The sequence below is a fragment of the Hyperolius riggenbachi genome, chromosome 6 (genome assembly GCF_040937935.1).
Source record: "Hyperolius riggenbachi isolate aHypRig1 chromosome 6, aHypRig1.pri, whole genome shotgun sequence".
Lineage (NCBI taxonomy): Eukaryota > Metazoa > Chordata > Amphibia > Anura > Hyperoliidae > Hyperolius > Hyperolius riggenbachi.
Window position 1 is genome coordinate 319,208,985 of NC_090651.1, and position 21,122 is coordinate 319,230,106.

The window sequence follows — 21,122 nt, forward strand, 5'->3', positions numbered from 1 at the left end:
TTACTCTGCAAAGAGGGTGGAGCACGGAGGGGGGCCCCGGGAAGAGGGAGGGAGAACTCGGGCTCCATGCGGCTGAATCTCAGTGTGGCCGCAGCTCACCCCTCTATCACCTAAAAGAGGGGGCACCTACAGTATACCTAGCTAACCTATACGGGCTGCACCTATACCTAGCTACCTATACTGAAGGCACCTATACCTAGCTACCTATACCGAAGGCACCTATACCTAGCTAACCTATACTGGCTGCACCTATACCTAGCTACTTATACTGAACGCACCTATACCTAGCTACTTATACTGAACGCACCTATACCAAAGGTACCTATACCTAGCTACCTATACTAAGCTACCTATACCGAAGGCACCTATACTGGCTGCACCTATACCTAGCTACCTTTACTGAAGGCACCTATACCTAGCTAACCTATACTGGCTGCACCTATACCTAGCCCACACGAGATCTAGAAACGGAGGGGGCTCGGACAGAGTAACAGACTGAATCTGAGACCATGATAGGGGCTATCATGGTCTCAGATTCAGTCTGTTACTCTGTCCGAGCCCCCTCCGTTTCTAGATCTCGTGTGGACTGCACTGACTCTTGCAAAGGGAAACAGACCATCAGGGGGCGCTGCATAAGTGTGTAGCGGTGGACTGTACCGCTGATGAGCGAATTGACATTCTACATTTTGTAAGTAGAACTTTTAAATTTGCGATTAAAATCACCCATTGATAATGCACTATGGAGCGCTTCATCTTTTTTAGATTTGCTTTCCCTTGCCAATTGTAATTGGAGCAGCACAGTGCATTGGGATAAAGGAGAATAAGCATTTGTGGTAGCCTGTTATCCTCAGGACAGGAGCGCAAGGTTTTGGAATATTTCTGGGCACCTATACCTAGCTACCTTTACTGAAGGCACTTATACCTGGCTAACTAATACTGGCTGCACCTATACCTAGCTACCTATACTGAAGGCACCTATACCTAACTAACCTATACTGGCAGCACCTTTACCTAGCTAACCTATACTAGGAGCACCTCTACAGCTGGCTACCTATATTGGGGACACTTATGCAGGGCTGCACCCATACCTGACTACCTATACTGGGGGCGTAGTATGGGTTGGTGAGTCCACAGGCCACAGGGGGAAGGTGGGAGCAATTTTTACACCCTCGCCCTGGGTGCTATATAGCCTAGAAACTGCCATGCACTAAGTATTACCACATTCAGTAATGCATAAACCAGCAGAATTTACCGAACAACTTCTCAAACACTAATTCACTAAACCTATTACCGCACTGCAAAGTAAAATTACCGACTAGTGAGGTGAATTACCAACTGTGTGGTAAATGCCTCAATAACTGTCAATTCACAAATATTAGAGAATTCAGTAAAGCAAGTTAAATGTTCAGTGTTTTAAGACTTCTTTGGAGTTTCTGGTAACTGACAATTAGCATAAGATACCATTGCATAACAAGGCAAGACAGCCAATAGGAAGAGTGTCCTGGTCCTACTACTCACCCCATTTGATCCGATGCCTTGGCCAGCAAGACAAAAAAAAATATGTGTGCAGAAGTAGGAAGGTTTGATAAAGGCTTTTCTGCATCACTTTAGATGTGCAGATCTCTATACTGATACACAGAAGTGAGACCTCTAGTAGCATGCATGCACATCTAAGGGAATGCAAGAAGCCTTGTACTTCACAAAACTGACACTGGAACCGCATGTGCATAGAGACGAATCCCAGCTGGCTGCTTGACCTACTCCTCAGCTGGTGGGACGTAACCGAGCGTGATTTAGTGGACTGAAGCAACAATTTTCAGTAAATTACTTAACTTCTACCGTATGTGTGGAAATATTGGTGAGTTTTGAAAAAAAAAAGTGTAAAATACAGACTGCGGTATCTTACTGATCTGAATCTCAGAATAACAAAGCTGTACACTGAAGGCTTGAATGCAAAAGTTTGTATTGACAGAGCACACTACATGTCATGTCACTACATGCACCTTGTGACATCTTTTTGTGCTTTCTGCGGTATTCTACCAACCTGATTTTTTTCCACCTAACAGCCCTTAGTGAATTAACCCCCGTGTGGAGGGGAAATGAAAAACAGAACTTTTCCAATCACAGAAGCAGAGGAGTTACAATCCAGGAGCTTTCCGTATATTGAATACTATCCTGTTATAGTTGCATGGAAACAGAATATAGATGTATGGTATATTTCCCCAGCACAACCACATTGATTATTGCTAAATCTCATCTCCACTTGCGGTATTAATGTTTGTTTTTCATTTCCAGATGTGATCGGTCAGGTAAATAGATCACTGGTAGGTTCTTTAGGTGATTGATAATAGCAATATCAGTGTATGGCCACCTTTAATCCAGCTCAATGTCCAATCCAATGGCGATACACAGGGTCCTCCTTTAAGGCTCATTTACAACCCAGTAGAAGAAGGACATTAGGCTGCATTGGATGATCCTTTGTGGGTAAATCACCTGACTTCATCAATGTTTCTATAAAACCCACAATGTGATTCATAGCGGACAGGCAAGGGACTACTCAGATGCTGCAGAACCTTTTGACACGGATAACTGACAGCAGCTGCTACAGTCACTTTTCTGTCAAGATTAGGGCAGAAGGCGGGTTTATATACAGCTCTGAAGGATAACATGTGCCGGCTTGTAGGGGGATCCCCTTGCCATAGCTTATGAGAAGGAGTGAGATCAATAACACCTAAAAGGTACACAAGGTTTTATTAGTGCCGGATTGACCATATGGCACTGTAGGCACGTGCCTATAGGCGCATGATGATGGAAAGGCGGCTCACTCCCCTCCCTAAATGCCTCCTTTCAGCCTTCGCTATACAGTGTAAATGAGAGGTTACTCACCCAGCTCCCGGCATTCCACCGACGAGATCTCCCTTCAGTCAGGGGCACCTCTAGCTGCTTAATACTGAGGTCACCTCTGGCTACCTAATGCTAAGGGATACCTGTAGCTACCTATGACGAGCAAGGGACGTAACAAAGAAGTGCCAGTGGAGACAACCAGCATACTTGTGGTGCAGTTTGGTTGGGGTCCTAGGTTCATAGAGGGCGAAGTCTAAGGTGCCAGGACATCTGTGCCTATAGGCTCGTTTGAGGTCAATCTGGGCCCGATTAGTGCAGTTATTTAGTTACTGTATTTTCCTTCAGCTACCCCTTTGCACCCTCCGGCTTTTCCTGAGATTGCTGAGAGCTCTCAGAGTGGCACTGAGTGCAGGATGTGAAAGTCGGAAAGAAAACATTACTGCCTCTTAGCAAGAAAATCTTATCTTCCGAGCCAGCTTCAGTGAGAGGAAAATGGAGGCCGACAACTTCATCCCCTTGTACAAACAATCCTACTGCCTGGTTTTCAAAGCAGCATTCTGGCTACAGTAGTGTCAGATGGTTTTCTTTAAAGGTGGATGGGAATAGCTTTTCTAGTTCTAGGTGTTCCTAAAGGTGGCCTGTCGATATCCGGCCGATAAGATCACTCGGATCACCCAGCAGAAAGTAGAACTTGTGGCCTTTCAGAAGTCTAATTTTAGCTTTGATTCTGAGTCCTGTGTGTACGGCAGCTTCAAAAATCCGGTTCACATTACACGCATTGCCGTCCGGATTTCAGCAACGCGTGCAGGAGGCAGACACGCACGTCATCAGAAGTGCATAGACTGCACTGTCTGATGTTCACACTGCATGCGTTCCGGACCAGTGCGGTGTGCGAACGCATGCTGCACACTTTTTTCCAAAAACACGCGGCTGACTCATTTACTGCATCAGCCACGCAACGCATGCACACGCAGTTGGCATGTATTCATACGCGTTGCGTTCCGATCGCGCGGCCATCTGCGTTTGGCAATATGAACAGGGCCTCAAGGTGCCAATTCCTGCAGGACTCCCTGTTTTCAGGTTACAGGTAGTCCCCGGTTTACGAACGACCCGCCGATACGAACGCCCGCCGACCCGGGGACTACCTCTTCTGCTGCCGTTTTTAATGCAGAGTAGGCGCAGATAGAGGACATCTCACCTGTTCCGCAGCAGTAGAAGGTCCCATCGTGCTGCCCGGAAGCTGCGCGGCCTGTCCTCTCTCTCCGTCCACTGTTCCCCGGCAGCTTCTTATGCGTCGCATAATGACGCAATCAAGAAAAGCCCCCTAGTGGCGGCGCCTCCTAATGCATCATTATGCGACGCATGTGAAGCCACCGGGGGGACAGTGGACGAAGAGAGAGGACGGGCCGCGCAGCTTCCGGGCAGCACGATGGGACCTTCTACTGCCGTGGAACAGGTCTATTTACCTTCCGCTGCACCTACTCTGCATTAAAAACGGGGGCAAAGGTGGCTGTCCCAACTTAAGGACAGATTCAGGTTAAGAACGAGCCGACAGTCCCTATCTAGTTCGTTAACCGAGGACTACCTGTACTGCTTACCCTAATGAGCAGAATGTGTCAGGGTAATAGTTGCGTGTCCTGAATATCCTGTTTCTCCACAATCTGAACAGTTGTTAGGCAATCCATTTCTGGCGAAGCTCTGGTCTGATCTTTCAGAGCAGAAATAGTCACAAAGTCATCACCATACAGCCTGTTTATTTAGCATTCACTAACCTGAAAAAAAACATGGCTACGAGGGTCCTTTTACATTATAAGCTGAAAAACTGATGCATTTTAACCATTCACAACTGAGGAGTTTTACCCCTTCAGCATCCAAGAAATTTTCACCTTTCAGTGCTCCTTCCATTCATTCGTCTATAACTTTATCATTACTTATCACAATGAAATGAACTAGATCTTGTTTTTTTCACCACCAATTAGGCTTTCTTTAGGTGGGACATTATGCCGAAAATTATTTTATTCTAAATGTGTTTTAATGGGAAAAATAGGACAAAATTTGGAAAAATAAAATCGATATTTTTCAGTTTTCGGCCATTATGGTTTTTAAATAATGCATGCTACCATAATTAAAATCCATGTAATTTATTTGCCCATTTGTTCTGGTTATTACACCATTTAAATTATGCCCCTATCACGATGTTTGGCACCAATATTTTATTTGGAAATAAAGGTGCATTTTTTCAGTTTTGTGTCCATCCCTAATTACAGGCCCATAAATTATAAAATAACCGTGTTATACCCTCTTGACATAAATAAAGAGTTCAGTCCCTAAGGTAACTATTTATGTTTCTTTTATTGTAAATGTTCTATTTTTTTTTTTTTTTTTACAAAAAAAAAATTGGTAACAATTGGGGAGTAATGAGTTAATTTAAAATGTAAAAATATATGTATTTTGATTTAAAAATGTTTTTGACTGTGGTTTTACAATTTGGCCACAGTAATTTTTTGTGAATGGTCTTGTAAGCTTAGTAAGCAGCTTACAAGTGTAGTGTGGATGGGAATTTTTTTTTTTTTTTAACACTCCTGGAAGCAGCCGATCATTGCTGCGCGGACTTAGATCAAGAACGGGAACGGTGTTCCCGTTCATTGATCTCCGGGCGAGCGGGCAGCGGCGTGCACGAGAGCGTGCACGTGCGCGGACAGCGCGGTAGCAGCGGGGGTGCGTATATCTACGCCCGGGCAGGGAAATGAAGTTAAAAGGAGAGTAGATATACTGTACCCGGGTGGCGAAGTGGTTAAATGACCACTCCGGCGAAAAAAGTAAGCAGTTAAAATCTGACAAAACAGACATGTTTTGGACTAGTCAATCTCCTCATGGGGGATTCGTTGTTTTCAAAAGCATTTCCTGAACAGCAATCTATCTGCCAAAATAGAACGATACCAGCCAGCTTCCCTACTGACTATTTTGGCAGTTAGACTAAGCAACTGCCATTCAGGTAATGCTTTTGAAAACAAAACCATGAGAATCCCCCATGAGGAGATGGACTAGTCCAAAACCTGTCAGTTCTGTCACATTTCAATTGCCCATTTATTTTGCCAGAGTGGTCCGTTAACTTTCCATAGCAGTGCATTGTGTGTATAGCGGCAACTGAGCCATAGGGAAACATGGACATTACTTTGAAAATCATTTGTCCTTTCAGTTATAACTGAGAGCAACTAATATAATATAAAAGGACCCTAAGGGTAGGATCCCACTAGGGCGTTTTGGGCAGCGTTTTGGGATCGCCAGCGATTCACAGAAATGCTTTGCCAATTAAACTGAGTGGGGGGAACCCATTATTGCGATTAAGGGGAATCGCAATCGCAGGATATGCAGCATTTTGAGCGTGTTAACGCTCAATGCAAAGTATATAAACGCTGCATAAATTGCTTATCAAAGTGATTATGCAGTGCTTTGGGGGGGCTGAGCAATCGCATTTTAGATAAAACTTAAAACACTCACCCAGTGTCTTCTTTCCTTATTCCCTCTGTAGCTCCGCCCCCTAAAGGAAGAGGTCACAGGCACTTTTCTGATTGGTCCTAGAGAAGCACCTATGACCTCTTCCTTTAGGGCAGGGGTCTCAAACTCAATTTACATGGGGGCCGTAGGGGGCAAAGTCAGGATGAGGCTGTGCCGCATAAGGGAATCAATCAATCAGCAGCTCCCGCGCGGGCCACAACCCAAGCCCCCACCTGCCCGCCCGTCCCTTGCATTGATTTTTATTTCAAAGTCAAATTCACACTGAGGTGAACTATTTTGCCATTTTTACCTTATAGTTCGCTTCAGTGCTCCCATTACAAGTAATCCGCCGCGTCCCCGCCGCAAAACGAGGGCTGCAGAGCCCCCAAATCGCCTGGGGGGCAATTCGCCGGCATTTCCTGGAAGGGGCAGAGCTTTCAGCTTCAGCTCTGCTCCTTCTGACGCCAATCGCGGTGCATCGCCGCCTCTGCCCGCCCCTCTCACTCTTCCTTCACAGAGAGGGGCGGGCAGAGGTGGCGATTCCCCCCGGGCGATTTGGGGGCTCTGCAGCCCTCGTTTAGCGGCGGGGATGCGGCGGATTACTTGGGAGCACTGAAGCGAACTATAAGTAAGCTTTTGCCGGCGAGGGCCACAAAATATTGTATGGAGGGCCGCAAATGGCCCGCAGGCCGCGAGTTTGAGACCCCTGCTTTAGGGGGTGCGGCTACGGACAGAAGGAGGACATCTGGTATGTGTAGTGACGTTTTATTTAAAAAAAACGAATCGCAAATCGGAAACGCTGTACAATTTACTGTACAGCGCTTTCAAAGGTCTGGAAATCACGAACGCAAACACCCAAGTAATCGCTGAACACAGTGCTGTGGCTATATTAACCACTTGAGGACTACAGTGATAAACCCCCCTAAAGACCAGGCGTTTTTTAGCTTAATAGGCCACTGCAGCTTTAAAGCCAAGCTACAGGGCCGCACAACAACACACAACTGATTTCCCCCTCCCCTTTTCTCCTGACCAACAGAGCTCTCAGTTGGTGGGGTCTGATCGCCCCCCAGATGTTTGGGTTTTTTTGTAAATATTTATATCTTTATTTTTGTGATAAATGTGTGTATTTTTTTTTGCCCTGCTCCCTCCCTCCCCCCCGCCAGCCAATCAGCGTGATCAGCTGTCATAGGCTTCAGCCTATGACAGCTGATCACTATCCAGCCTATGGAGGGGACAGCCGTGTCACACTAACAGCCTCCCGAGCAGCGATCACCACTCGTGGACTGAAGGAGGGGAGGAACTCTGATCCCCAAGCAGGAGATGCGCGCGTAGCCTGCACGGAATCTCCTGCAGTAGCCGGCTCCAGGACCTGACGCCAATTGCCGTTAGGCGTTCCTGGGGCTTTTGTCGCGACCACGCCCATTGGGGTGGGGTGGTCGTTAGATAGTTAAAGCACTGCAGTGATTCCTAGTGGGTTCCAGGCCTAAGGGTTCATTCACACTGAATCAGTTGCTGTCAGTTATAACTGAAGGGACAACTGATAAGCAAGGTAATGTCCATGTTTCCCTATGGCTCAGTTCACATTACAGTATATGTGTTTTAACTGAAGCTTTTACACAAAGCACTTCTATGGAGCAATTAATCAGTTAAAACACATCAGTTTAGTATTGAGTGTGAAAGAGGTCTAAATACTGGAACTGCACTTACTGGTTACCATCTCCAGCATGTTTTTACTACAGTGAAGTCACTCAGTCTACCATTTACCTGCCAGTTCTTGGGGGCGGGCTTTTGGTCCTACGGTGCCGATGACCGCCCAGTCTGGCTCATAACCCGGGTCAAATTCCTCCTCTTCTGCTCGACATGCTGCACTGCCTGGAGACTCCTGACAAAAAAAAACAAAAACAAAAAAAAGAAAAAGAAAAAGAAGGTATCATTTGTATCTAAAAATAAGCCATGTAACTTAACAAGCATGGGTGTTGATTCAAATGACAGGAGCGCGTTTGTGATTTTAACATTTTTTTCCAGCTTCCAGGATGAGGTTGACAGGTGAGTGGTTAGGGAGGGGACCATGTGGGAGATGTACCTACAAGGGGAGTCCCTGTAAAATATGTAATCTAGGACTACGTCCAACCGAAGCCTCCCACCTGAATGCTACCTAATTTATGCAATTCCTGCTAGATTTGGTATGGCAGGCAAAGGTGTATGACAGTACACCTGATTGGCACCTGCTGACCAAATAAAGGTAGGAAAGTGCTTTAGCTGGGAGTGAGCAAATTGTGTGTTTAGGGGTTGGAGTAGGTAAGGTAAGTTCAAATTCCATTTTTATCCTCTGTTCACGGTCCCTTTAAGCTCTCTCCATAGATGTTCAATCGAATTCAAGTCTGGGCTCTGGCTGGGCCACTCAAGAACACTCACATAGTTGTCCTGAAGCCACTCCTTTCAGTAACTATATAGCAAAAACCAGTGTGTTTGTAAAAGTTCTTATAGTGTGGCTAACCAACTGGGGTGGTGGAAATATCTGTATATCTGTTTAAGAAGGTAATAACTGAGGGGCATGGTGGGGGGAGGGGGGTGGGGGCTCCTGGTCATCTACTATTCACTCACAGGTAATAGTGCTTTTTCACTCCATTGCTTCGAGTTTTACGCTGGCTTGGCAAGTCTTAAAGGGACATTACTTAATTACACAGGAGGTCTTATTTACTTACATAGATTGCCAGGGGTTTATTTAACATGCTTATTGAAGCAGGAGTGCTTTTATATTAGCTTATTCCCTATTTGTACATCGAGTTATGAACTTTGTACTGTGATTTGTTATTATACCAATTGGACCCGTCACGTCCTATTGTGTTGTTCTTGGTGTTGTTCCTCAATAAAGGTATATTTGACTCTAGCTGCAAGTTTTGGATATATTTTATTTTTATTGTTTAGTTTCCAATATGGATACCTTGTCTTTATATGTACATATTTGTGTGTACATCCATTGAGGCACTTATCATGGTGCAACAGTTTGTTGTTTAGATTGGATCACTCTTTCAGTAGTTTAACTAGTTGTCGACCACGCAACGCCGAGTGGGGTGAACGCGGCAGCAGCTCCAGGACCACTCCACGCCAATTTGCGTGAAGTTCTGGGGCGGGATTTTGCAGGAGATCGCCACTAGGAGAGACTGTTAGACAGCGATACTGCCGTCTAACAACACTGAACAGTGCTGTGATCTAAGGCACTAAAGCGATCTGCTATTATAGGCTCATAGGCTGATGCCTATGACAGCCGATCCCACAGATTGGTTGGCGGGAGAGGGGAGGAAGGAAGGGCTGGCCAGAAAATTTATAAAAAAAAATAGCAACATTTATTAAAAAAAAAAAATGTAAATATTTATTTAAAAAAATTAAACACACCCCAGCAGCAATCAGAGACCACCAGCATAAGTCTCTGTTGGTGGGCAGAAAAGGGGGGGTTCACTTGTGTGCGGAGTTATCTGGCCCTGCAGTGAGGCCTTAAAGCTGCAGTGGTCTAATTAGTAAAAAAACCGGCCCGGTCACTACGGGGGGTTTAAAGGAGAACTGTAGTGAGAGGTATATGGAGGCTGCCATATTTATTTCCTTTTAAGCAATACCAGTTGCCTGGCAGCCCTGCTGATCTATTTGGCTGAAGTAATGGCTGAATCACACCAGAAACAAGCATGCAGCTAATCTTGTCAGATCTGTCAAAATTGTCAGAAAAACCTGATCTGCTGCATGCTTGTTCAGGGTCTAGGGCTAAAAGTATTAAAGGAGAACTGTAGTGAGAGGTATATGGAGGCTGCCATATTTATTTCCTTTTAAGCAATACCAGTTGCCTGGCTATTCAGCTAATCCTCTGCCTCTAATACTTTCAGCCATAGGCCCTGAACAAGCATGCAGCAGATCAGGTGTTTCTGACAAATTTAGACAGATATGACAAGATTAGCTGCATGCTTGTTTCTGGTGTGATTCAGACACTTCTTTAGGCAAATAGACCATCAGGGCTGCCAGGCAACTGGTATTGCTTAAAAGGAAATAAATATGGCAGCCTCCATATCCCTCTCACTACAGTTCTCCTTTAAAGGCAGAGGATCAGCAGGATAGCCAGGTAACTGGTATTGCTTAGCTGGAAATAAATATGGCAGCCTCCAAATCCCTCTCTCTACAGTTCTCCTTTAAGACAGCGGTCCTTAAGTGGTTAAGAAGGTAATACTGGACATATTTTGTGTGGCCAAAAATATCCATCAGCATAGCTTGACTATAGCCTTTGCATTAGCTGCAATTGGTGTACTCAGGTCACCCAACACCCACCCAAAAGATAATAATCCTATAGCTATTAATAACACCCTGCCACACCTGCTTCTCCCGCAGGTTCCAACAGAGGTTTCTGCTCCTCTCATTGTCTTCCCGCAGTATCCTTGTAACACAGACCTAAATCCTGCCTATTCTGCAGCACCGACACGCTCCTGCCTGACAGGGTCAGTTCTAGTTACAATGGGGACCTGGGGAAAAAGTAACTCTTAAAGGGATACTGTAGGGGGGGGGGGGGGGGAATTAGCTGAACTTACCCGGGGCTTCTAATGGTCCCCCGCAGACATCCTGTGTTGGCGCAGCCACTCACCGATGCTCCGGCCCCGCCTCCAGTTCACTTCTGGAATTTCTGACTTTAAAGTCAGAAAACCACTGCGCCTGTGTTGCCGTCCCCTCGCTCCCGCTGATGTCATCAGGAGTGTACTGCGCAGACACAGACCATACTGGGCCTGCGCTGTGCGCTCTTGATGACATCAGCGGGATCGAGGACACGGCAACGCAGGCGCAGTGGTTTTCTGACTTTAAAGTCAGAAATTCCAGAAGTGAACCGGAGGCGGGGCCAGAGCATCGGTAAGCGGCTGCGCGGGCACAGGATGTCTGCGGGGGACCATTAGAAGCCCCGGGTAAGTTCAGCTCATTTCCCCCCGACCCCCCTACAGTATCCCTTTAAGAGTAACCCTTAGGCCCCTTTCACACTGGCACATTGCATTACCGTTTTGCCATAGGGTAACACTAAACCAATGCAAGTGTATGGGGTATTTCATACCTGGCGCGAAGCAATGCGATGGAAGTCTTTAATTTGACGCGCAGGCAATAGTGCCTTAGGGGCCGGCATGCACTGTGAGGTACGGCGACCGAAAGTCATGCAAGTCTATGGTGACGCAGATTTTTTTTTTATTTTTCAGCGTTTGTGTTGTGGTGCGCATGCGCGGAAGCATATTTTTTCAATACACTTCAGCGCAATTCTAATTTTGGCCACAGGAAGTGAGCGCTAGAGAGCCTCCCTTCCTACTTGAAGCCAGAAGGGAGATTACTGCACATTGCCGTGGTAATCTCTGGTCATCCCACCACAGCGCAGCTTTAACGCCGGTATGTAGTCTGAAACCGGCCTCAAATGTACTCAACACACCTTTTCAGACCCACCTAAAATTTACTGTAGGTAGCACTGGAGGCTCACTGCCTCATCCACTAATTCTTATGTCTCCTTCCCTTATGTCCCCCCAATTACCATCTAGATTGTACGTTTGCAAGGACAGGGACCATCGCCTAGTGTTTCTTATTCTGCTGTAATTTATCATATGAACGTGTAAAACCCACACATGAACTATGTATGTATTTGTATTGCTGGATGTCCTGATTGCACAGAGCTTTGAACCTCTTTTGTATGTATGCTATTAAAGATTGGACATTTTATTTTAACCATAAAGCTGACCAAACACTGGCCAGATTTGCCGCCGTTTCGACAGCAGATTCGATCACTGGGATCGAATCTGCTGCCAATCGTTCGCGCTAAACGCACCCGCCGATCCGATTTCCTCCCGAAATCGGATCGGTCCGTCGATCGCGCCGTGCAGGAAATTACAGTCGATCGCCCGCGGGTAGGGAGCGCGTCGCTAGCGGCGGCCGATCCGATACAGTTATACATTACCTGTGCTGGCTCCAGGGCATCTTCTCCGCGTTGCACCGCTCTGTTCCTGCTTCCATCCCAGCGTACATTAACTTCCTGTGTCATTCCAGTGACCAGGAAGTTCAGATAGAGGGCGCTCTATTTGAACTTCCTGGTCACGGAGTGACACAGTGTACGCTGGGATTTGGTGCTGTGCAGCGCGGAGAAGAGGACCCGGACCCAGCTTCAGGTAATGTATACGGGGGGGGGGGGGGGGACAGGCGGCAGGAGCAGCTCAACAGATTGTGATCAGTTTCAGGCTGAAATCGATTCACAATCTGTTTGCATTAAAGGCAGCCATACGATCCCTCTCTGATTAGATTCGATCAGATAGGGATCTGTCAGTTGGTCGATCTAATGGCAAATCGACCAGTGTATGGCTACCTTTAGAGCGGAGTCTTCTTTCTAATACATTTTGCCAGGCTATCTGGTCTCCAGCTCCCGGTATCTTGAGGTGGTTGTAGCAGACTTTTGTACCTCTTATCTCCTAAATATTTGTTTTGTACTATGTACAGCATACACATCAAACTTCGGCCTGCGGGCCAAATCTGGCCCTCAAGTGGTTTTCCCACTTTGCATTATGTTTGGCCCACTCTAGACCACCAGTGAAGCTATACTGAAGGTGAAGCCCTAGAACACCAGATAAGTCATATGGGGAAGTAGGTGGGGAGAGCACTAAACACTAGGGAACTTTATAGGGGAGGGTGGGGGCCTTTAGACACCAGGGAACTGTATAGGGGTTGGAGGTGAGCCACTAGACACCAGGGAGCTTTATAAGGGAGGAAGGTGGGCAGTAGACACTGAGGTTGGCCAGCGACTATGTCCCAGTGTACAATTTCACTTTGTATTTGAGTTTGACACCCCTGATGTACAGCATTATAGAAGATGTTGGTGTCATATAAATAAATAAATAAATAAATAAATAAATAAATAATGCCCTAAATGCCATGATTTCAGCAGTGTTGTAGTGATCACCTTCTCTCTGGTCAGTGTAGTTACTGTACACAGATTCCCCTCCAGCAGGTGGTTATGTGCAGTAGAAAGTGTGGTCAGCAGGGTACAAAACCCCAATGGAACCTGGGAACCTTTTGTCTGCAGGCGCCCTCAGCGCAGTCAAGTTCTCGCCTCAGACTCTGATGTAAGTGGAGCAGTTACCAAGCATCAGATGACATCAAGACTAACTGGGAGGGAGGTTTTTCTCACGCGTCAAAATAAGCTTTACCCCAAAGCAGTCATCCGGTAGCAACCACAGACCAGAGATCAATGGTTGGATCAGATGACTGTCACCCTACGTCTCGGGGTTCCTTACCTCACATAAATTGAAATTTGATTGGCTGCCAAGTACTATTGTATTTTGCAATCCATCACTTTAAGTATTCCTCTTGAATTCCACAGTGATGAAGTGAAATCCATATGCTGATGATCAGCAATTATGTCAGCACAGAGAGTATTACTTTACCTTCTTAGAGTAATGGATCTGTGCTGTGTCTCCATCCTCTTCCACGGGAGTCCACTGCAAGAGCACATCTGCAGGCTGAAATCACGCAGCAAACGTTCAATAGTAAACAGTAACAAAAATATAACACAGAAAACAGGAATGAGTGAGTCAATCAATGCTAATGAAATCAGTGAAACCATGCACACAACTGGGCTATGGGTAGGCATTTGTCTATAGTAGGGGGTTTGGGGCATTAAGAAAAACAGTATTTTATGATAACAGACAAAATCGGGGCTGAGCCTGCCTGTGATAATGGGAATCTCCAACGTGCAATTTTAAAATGAACACGGGGTGAAAATAAACCGATGAGATAATTATATTTATCCTAATACTCCTAAAAATGACTTTTTTAAGTATCCCATGGTTTTCTTTTATATCTAAACATTTACAAAGTAAGTTGAATGTTTTACTGTCTCAGTCTAATCAGTGGCAGCCTTTTAAAGGGACCCCAAGCAGTATAAAAAAATGAAACTGGTACTGAGGTCCCCCGGGGTCCTCCTGGCTCCTCTCCTGGTCCCACTGGCGGCTCCGTTACCGGCGACTTTCGGGCTGAAGGTCCGTCAGTTCTTCCTGAACGGAGACGCTCCGAGTCATCACACAAGCCGGCGTGATAGTCCTGCACATGCACGTTTTTCTAACTCTGAACCGCGCATGTGCAGGACTGTCAAACCAGCCAGCAGGATGACATGTAACGGCGGCGTGATGACATGGAGCATCCCTGTTCTGGAAGAACCGGCCGGCGCGATGACGTGTAACGGCGGCGTGATGACATGGAGCATCCCTGTTCAGGAAGAACCGGCCGGCGTGATGACATGGAGCACCCCTGTTCAGGAAGAACCGGCCGGCGCGATGACGTGTAACGGCGGCGTGATGACATGGAGCATCCCTGTTCTGGAAGAACCGGCCGGCGCGATGACGTGTAACGGCGGCGTGATGACATGGAGCATCCCTGTTCAGGAAGAACCGGCCGGCGCGATGACGTGTAACGGCGGCGTGATGACATGGAGCATCCCTGTTCAGGAAGAACCGGCCGGCGCGATGACGTGTAACAGCGGCGTGATGACATGGAGCACCCCTGTTCAGGAAGAACCGGCCGGCGCGATGACGTGTAACGGCGGCGTGATGACATGGAGCACCCCTGTTCAGGAAGAACCGGCCGGCGCGATGACGTGTAACGGCGGCGTGATGACATGGAGCATCCCTGTTCAGGAAGAACCGGCCGGCGCGATGACGTGTAACGGCGGCGTGATGACATGGAGCATCCCTGTTCAGGAAGAACCGACCGGCGCGATGACGTGTAACGGCGGCGTGATGACATGGAGCATCCCTGTTCAGGAAGAACCGGCCGGCGCGATGACGTGTAACGGCGGCGTGATGACATGGAGCATCCCTGTTCAGGAAGAACCGGCCGGCGTGATGACATGGAGCACCCCTGTTCAGGAAGAACCGGCCGGCGCGATGACGTGTAACGGCGGCGTGATGACATGGAGCATCCCTGTTCAGGAAGAACCGGCCGGCGTGATGACGTGTAACGGCGGCGTGATGACATGGAGCATCCCTGTTCAGGAAGAACCGGCCGGCGCGATGATGTGTAACGGCGGCGTGATGACATGGAGCATCCCTGTTCAGGAAGAACCGGCCGGCGCGATGACGTGTAACGGCGGCGTGATGACATGGAGCATCCCTGTTCAGGAAGAACCGGCCGGCGCGATGACGTGTAACGGCGGCGTGATGACATCCCTGTTCAGGAAGAACCGGCCGACCTTCAGCCCGAAAAGTCACTGGTAATGGAGCTCCCAGCGGGAGAACGGGAGAGGAGCCAGGAGAATGCCAGAGGACATCGCGGCTTATGGTGGGCTGGAGGAAGCCCCAGGTAAGTATCAGTTTCATTTTTTTTTTTACTCGGGGTACCTTTAAGCATCCCAGATTTAAAATACATGAACTATTGACTTTTTCACATCTCTACCCTGAGCTCAGAAGTTATATTCTGCCAGGAAAATGTTTATGGCTGTACTTTGCTAATCAGGGATGATTACTGTATTCTCGACAAGGTATCGACAAGACAGAAGCGGTCACTTCCATGCCTAGAAATTAACTCTTTCAGGCAGCAAAATAAAACAAATAAAACAGCCTGGTTATTAATAGGTCTGTAATGTACATAAATATTTCACATCATGTCACATGTCGCCTCGGGTACAGTTTAAGTACACAGTCTAAACACCGTTCACTTGGTGGAATCGCAGGTGGAAGAAATCCAGTGGAAGATTGTACAAGGTTAAAGGGAATCTGAAGTGAAAATAAACTTATGAGATAATGAATTGTATGTGTAGTACAGCTAAGAAAAAGATCAGTAGCACAGATATGAGTCTCATGTTGTTTCCAGTACAGGAAGAGTTAACCAATTTCAGTTATCTATGCAAGAGCTTCTCCGAGCTCTCTGACCCAACTTAGGTCAGGCTACAGTACTGTTTTCTGAAGCACTTATCTCAACTCGTCTCACACTGTTTATTGTTTGTTTAAGATTTTACAGCAGGAAAGTTCAACGGGTCCTTAGCTCTGCTCTGTTTCATAGTTTAAAATGCAGAGTGCAGTTTGTAAACTGCAAATATTAGAGAAAAATGCAATGTTATTAAAAAATATATATATAACTGAAAATAAAATAATTGAAAATAAAAATATGAGACTCTTTTCTTTGCTCCCAGTGTTCTACTGATTAGCCATACTACATATACAATTCATTAGATCACCAAAAATGTTTTCGCTGCAGTGTCACTTTAATGATCTTCACAGTGATCTCCAAAGAAGACAACATCTAAAACAAACTGTATTTATAACTGTGATTCATTGCCACCCAGTGATATCAGACACCCTCAGTGATCAGTGCCCGTTAGTGAGATAAAGGGTGTCTGACATCACTGGGTGGCACTGACTCACAGTTATATATACAGTTTTACACTACGTGGAGCTTTGCCTTTTAGGTGTTGTCTTCTTTGGAGAGCGTGGCGAGCGTCATTAACCTTGTAAAAAAAAATCTTTATTGTACAAATAAGCAAAAAAAAAAAATCAAAAAAAAAAATGGTGCACAAGTATGAAATGAGGTGCATAATCACTAAACCTATAAAATGTAACAGCCCACTGGTTAACATGCAGACTATGGTATTCGGTTCTAAAAGTCTAGTTATAAGCTCCAGAAAAAGGTGCTAATGGCAGACGCTGTAGGTGGGGCAACCGAGGCTGCTCGGATTACATCAGCATGCTGATTAGTCTGTAAAAAGGGCAGGTCACAGACTGAACTCTCTGAGCATACTGTAGTCAAGGCGATGGAGGGTCTGCACTGCAGTAAGTGGCTTATGTGCGGGCTCCTGACCAAGTACTTTAAAGTGGATCCGAGGAACTTTTACTCATTGCATGACTGTGTTCCTTTCCTATTGTTTATAGGGCATTCCTCAAGCCAAATCCTTTTTTGCTTTTGTTTTAATACTCTAATTCCCTATAAACTAAACAAGCCATGCCCACAGGTTTTTAGAGAGCCTTGGCAGTAGCAAGGGCTCATGGGAGCTTAGTCTGGGCAGGAGGAGGGGTTACTAGCCATTGATTTCAGAGGCAGAGGGGAGTGGATTAGCTTTTTTTCACACGGCTGCTGTCATTGTATCACAGGAAGAAATAATCATATTCTATTAAAGCTGTTTGCAGCTAGATTTGCTGTGTAAACTATCTAAACTTTAGATAAGATATATAGACAAGTTACTTGTTATAGTTAGTTTTTCATCTCGGATCCGCTTTAAATTGAATTTGCTTGATATCAGATAATCACAGAGCTCGTGATAAAACCAAGCTCACACAGATCTAGGAAAACACCTGTGCCTGGAGCTGGGTTTCAAACACTTTTTTGAAGAAGGGTTTACAAGTAAAGCCATTTTTTTTAAGACAAATCCAAACACAAATATTAAACTTCACATAAGTAGTACTCAGTACCAAAATCAGGGGGAGCTGGGGCGAAAGGGCCTTTTCCACTGCATACATTCCAATATGATTTACAAAATGCATGTGATAGGCCAAGGTTTTGTTAGGGTGAGAGGTCAGGGATGTGTGAAGGGAAGGGCAGTTTAGTTACCAAGAATTGAGCACCAGGGAACATTTTTTTTAAGAGAGTTTCGTAATGTAGCATGCGTGAATGCAAGAACAGCATCCACAGACTACATCTCCTGGCATACATTGTGGCGTGAGCAAGAAACCTTCAGGAAGTTGAAAATTCGTCAGCTGCAGACGATCCTTGAAGAACATGGCAGATCCCATACAAGTTGTGGACCAAAGAAGCAGAACCCCGTAAATAAGTAGTGAGGTTCACCCCCCCCCCCAAGGCATACTTTACTATAAGCGTTCCTATAACCAATTTTAATTCCTGGAGCAGAGTTCCCGTTAAGGTACTAAGTTAGGGTTAGGGGATGTGGAGGAGTTTTTCAATAAGGCTGGAGTCAGAGTTAGGCATACAGAAGGGTTTTAACGTTTTGAGCAGAGAAGGGATGTTTCATTATGTTGCAAATCTAAGCTAAAACAAATAAGGGGTAGGGGGGTGTTTGACAACCAATGCCCAATCTGCCCACATGAACAAAACTGTTGACCTAAAGCTGTACACAAGACAAACACATAGCCGGCATCCAAGCCGCCAGAAATAAATTCAACAGATTTCAGTTGCCAGATCTGTCCAAAACTTGAGCATATGCTTATCAGAATGTCAAACAGGTAACTTGGCTGATTACTATAATATTTACCTTTTCAATGACACGAATGACACCAGGGATCATAGAGTCATTGTCATTCTGCCTCTTAGCACTGGTATGCAGGAAGACCCCATGTTTTTCAAATGCCACCTGGGAAAAGAAGCAGAGATCAACTATTAGCACAGCAATTGCAAAGCACAGCAATGTATTTCTGGTACTAGCAGAAGGGCCGATTCACTATGGCTTAAACATCTAAAGGTGGCCAAACACAATGAAGTAAAATTATCCAATGTTTGGGCAAAAATTGAAAGCTTTTTTTTTCTTGATTAGTTCGAGAATTTCCCAGGTTTTCTTTTTTTAGAAAAGAATATTGGGAGTGGTAGATTTTTTCGAATCAAATTTTATGAAAATTGCATGGTGTAGGATAGATTGTCAATTTTTTGATTGATAGACCCAATATTTTTCTGAGTTTTCAATCATTTTGTTTTCATAACTGGGGAATAATTGAGCACGTCTGTATTGAACAGCTTGTGACTGCTTTGATCATCTTGGTACTGCTCAGTTGAATAGTGTGTTCCCTGACATAGAAAGACCAGGCCGTGGATTCTCACAGCTAGAACTGTCACTTTCAGAACAGTGTTGAGATTTTTAGGTTGTGGTCCGGCACCGGAGGAGAGAAAGTCTGCAATCTGCAAAGAGTGGTAGAAGGAAGAAAGCCAATTGGAGGGCGAAGCTCATGACAAACTATAGAAACAGTTTAAAGCAAACAATGGCCAACATTCGTATTTACATCCATATTAAAGTATGGGACGAACATGAACTTCATGTAACGTTCGCAATTGTTTTCCTATGAACAGTTTGTGGCATCGTGGGGAGGTGTGTAGTCTGGAGGAGTCTCAAGACTTCCTACGGATACAGGAAAAACACAGAGAGAGACCAGGATCCCCTTATGGTGTAGTATATTAATGTCAAGTTCTGGATAAATACAAAGTGATGAGGTACTCACAAAGCTGGGTTGCAAGACCAACAACCACAGTATAAAAACAAGATAGGAAATCCCATCCCCACTCGGGCGCTTGGCCTTCAAATGTATGGGTCGCACGCCAGTAAAAAACAATTGTTTGGTTACACAAAACAAACAATTGACAGTAGGCCTGAACGATTTTAAGAAAAAATTTAATTGAGCAATTTCTGTTTGAATTTGCGATTTCGATTCACGATTTCCTTCAAATCAAACATTCCCCTCCCCCCTCTGTGTGCCTCTGTCCCCGTCTCTCTTTGTGCCCCCTTTGTGTCCCCTCGGAGTTTCTCTCTTACTCCCTTTGTGTCTGTGCTCGTTTTGTCTCTCTGTGCCCACTCTGGGTCTCTGGGCCTGCCCTGTGTCTCTCTCTGTGCCTACCCTGTGCCCACTCTGTCTCTCTCTGTGCCCCCTCTGTCCTCCAAGCTGCGGCAGTACTGGACATACTTTCCAGCACGAGTCCAGCAATGCCCATCTATCCACTTCGCCTCCTGCAGGCTCTAATGCACGGCATACTTCCTGTATACCATGTGACATACAGGAAGCAAGAAGTATGCCGTGCACAAGAACCAGCAGACGGGAAGAGAGGATGGACAGCATTGGATTCGTGTCGGAAGGTATGTCCAACACTGCTGATGCTGTGACTGCATATGCCCAAAACTTGGGGGAAGCCGCGTCTTCAAACTTCCCCATGTGGAAATTACGTCATCCCGAAAATCACCGCTTTGACGATTCTGAAATTGTGATCTTGGTGATCACGATTTCGGTTTAATTTCGATTTATCTTTCAGGCCTAATTGACAGCAACCTCTAATAGCTACGGGGGGCTGTAAACAATATCACTTGGAGGGAGAAGGCACCCCAAAAATAATCAGGGATGTAATAAACATAAAATAGCTTACCTCTAAGAAGAGGGGGCATTACTATTTGGGGGTAAACCAGCACTTTGCACCAAGGTTTTAGAATGGGTTTTGGGGGTTGTCAGAGCTGAGATTTCCATGGGCGAATGAATATGGATGCCATTTTTCCTTACAGCTATAGAGCTTGCGGCAGCAGACCTATCACAGCTTTTACCCTGCAGCTGTCAGGTTCTTGGTTGCTATGATGTCATATGCTATGAGAGAGATCTGGAAGAGTGAACTAGGCCTTTAAAGGGAACCCAAACTGAGAGTAATATGGAGACATTTATTTCCTCTTAAAACAATGCCAGTTGCCTGGCAGCCCTGTTGATTTTCTGGCATCAGTACTAGTCACAGCCCTGAAACAAACATGGCTAATCCACTCAGACTTGAGTCAAAGCACCTGACCTGCATGCTGAGTCAGGGTCTATGCCTAAAAGTATTAGAGGTAGATGATCAGCATGGCTGCCAGGCAACTTGCAATGTTTAAAAGTAAATAAATATGGCAGCCTCCATATCCCGCTCACCTTGGGTTCCCTTTAACCATTTTCCTCTGAGGAAGAGCAGGAGATGGGAAGACATGTAGCATGACACCCAGCAATTTTACACTATGAGGCCCATCTTGTTGCTTTATACCCTCTCATCTCTGACACATTGAGGTGTAAAGA

The 21,122-nt window shown here is 45.8% G+C and overlaps 1 protein-coding gene across 4 annotated transcripts in view; it reads right to left on the reverse strand.

Moving 5' to 3' along the window:
• Positions 1 to 21,122, reverse strand: part of TBC1D17 (TBC1 domain family member 17) — a 112,036-nt gene that overhangs the window by 63,474 nt on the left and 27,440 nt on the right. For all 4 annotated transcript variants that reach the window (XM_068241363.1, XM_068241362.1, XM_068241361.1 and 1 more), the window contains exons 2-4: positions 18,590 to 18,688; positions 13,779 to 13,853; positions 8,107 to 8,224 (exon numbers count right to left, since the gene is read on the reverse strand). In XM_068241363.1, the coding sequence (XP_068097464.1) occupies positions 8,107 to 8,224; positions 13,779 to 13,853; positions 18,590 to 18,688 (292 nt within the window). The remainder of the gene's footprint in view (positions 1 to 8,106; positions 8,225 to 13,778; positions 13,854 to 18,589; positions 18,689 to 21,122) is intronic.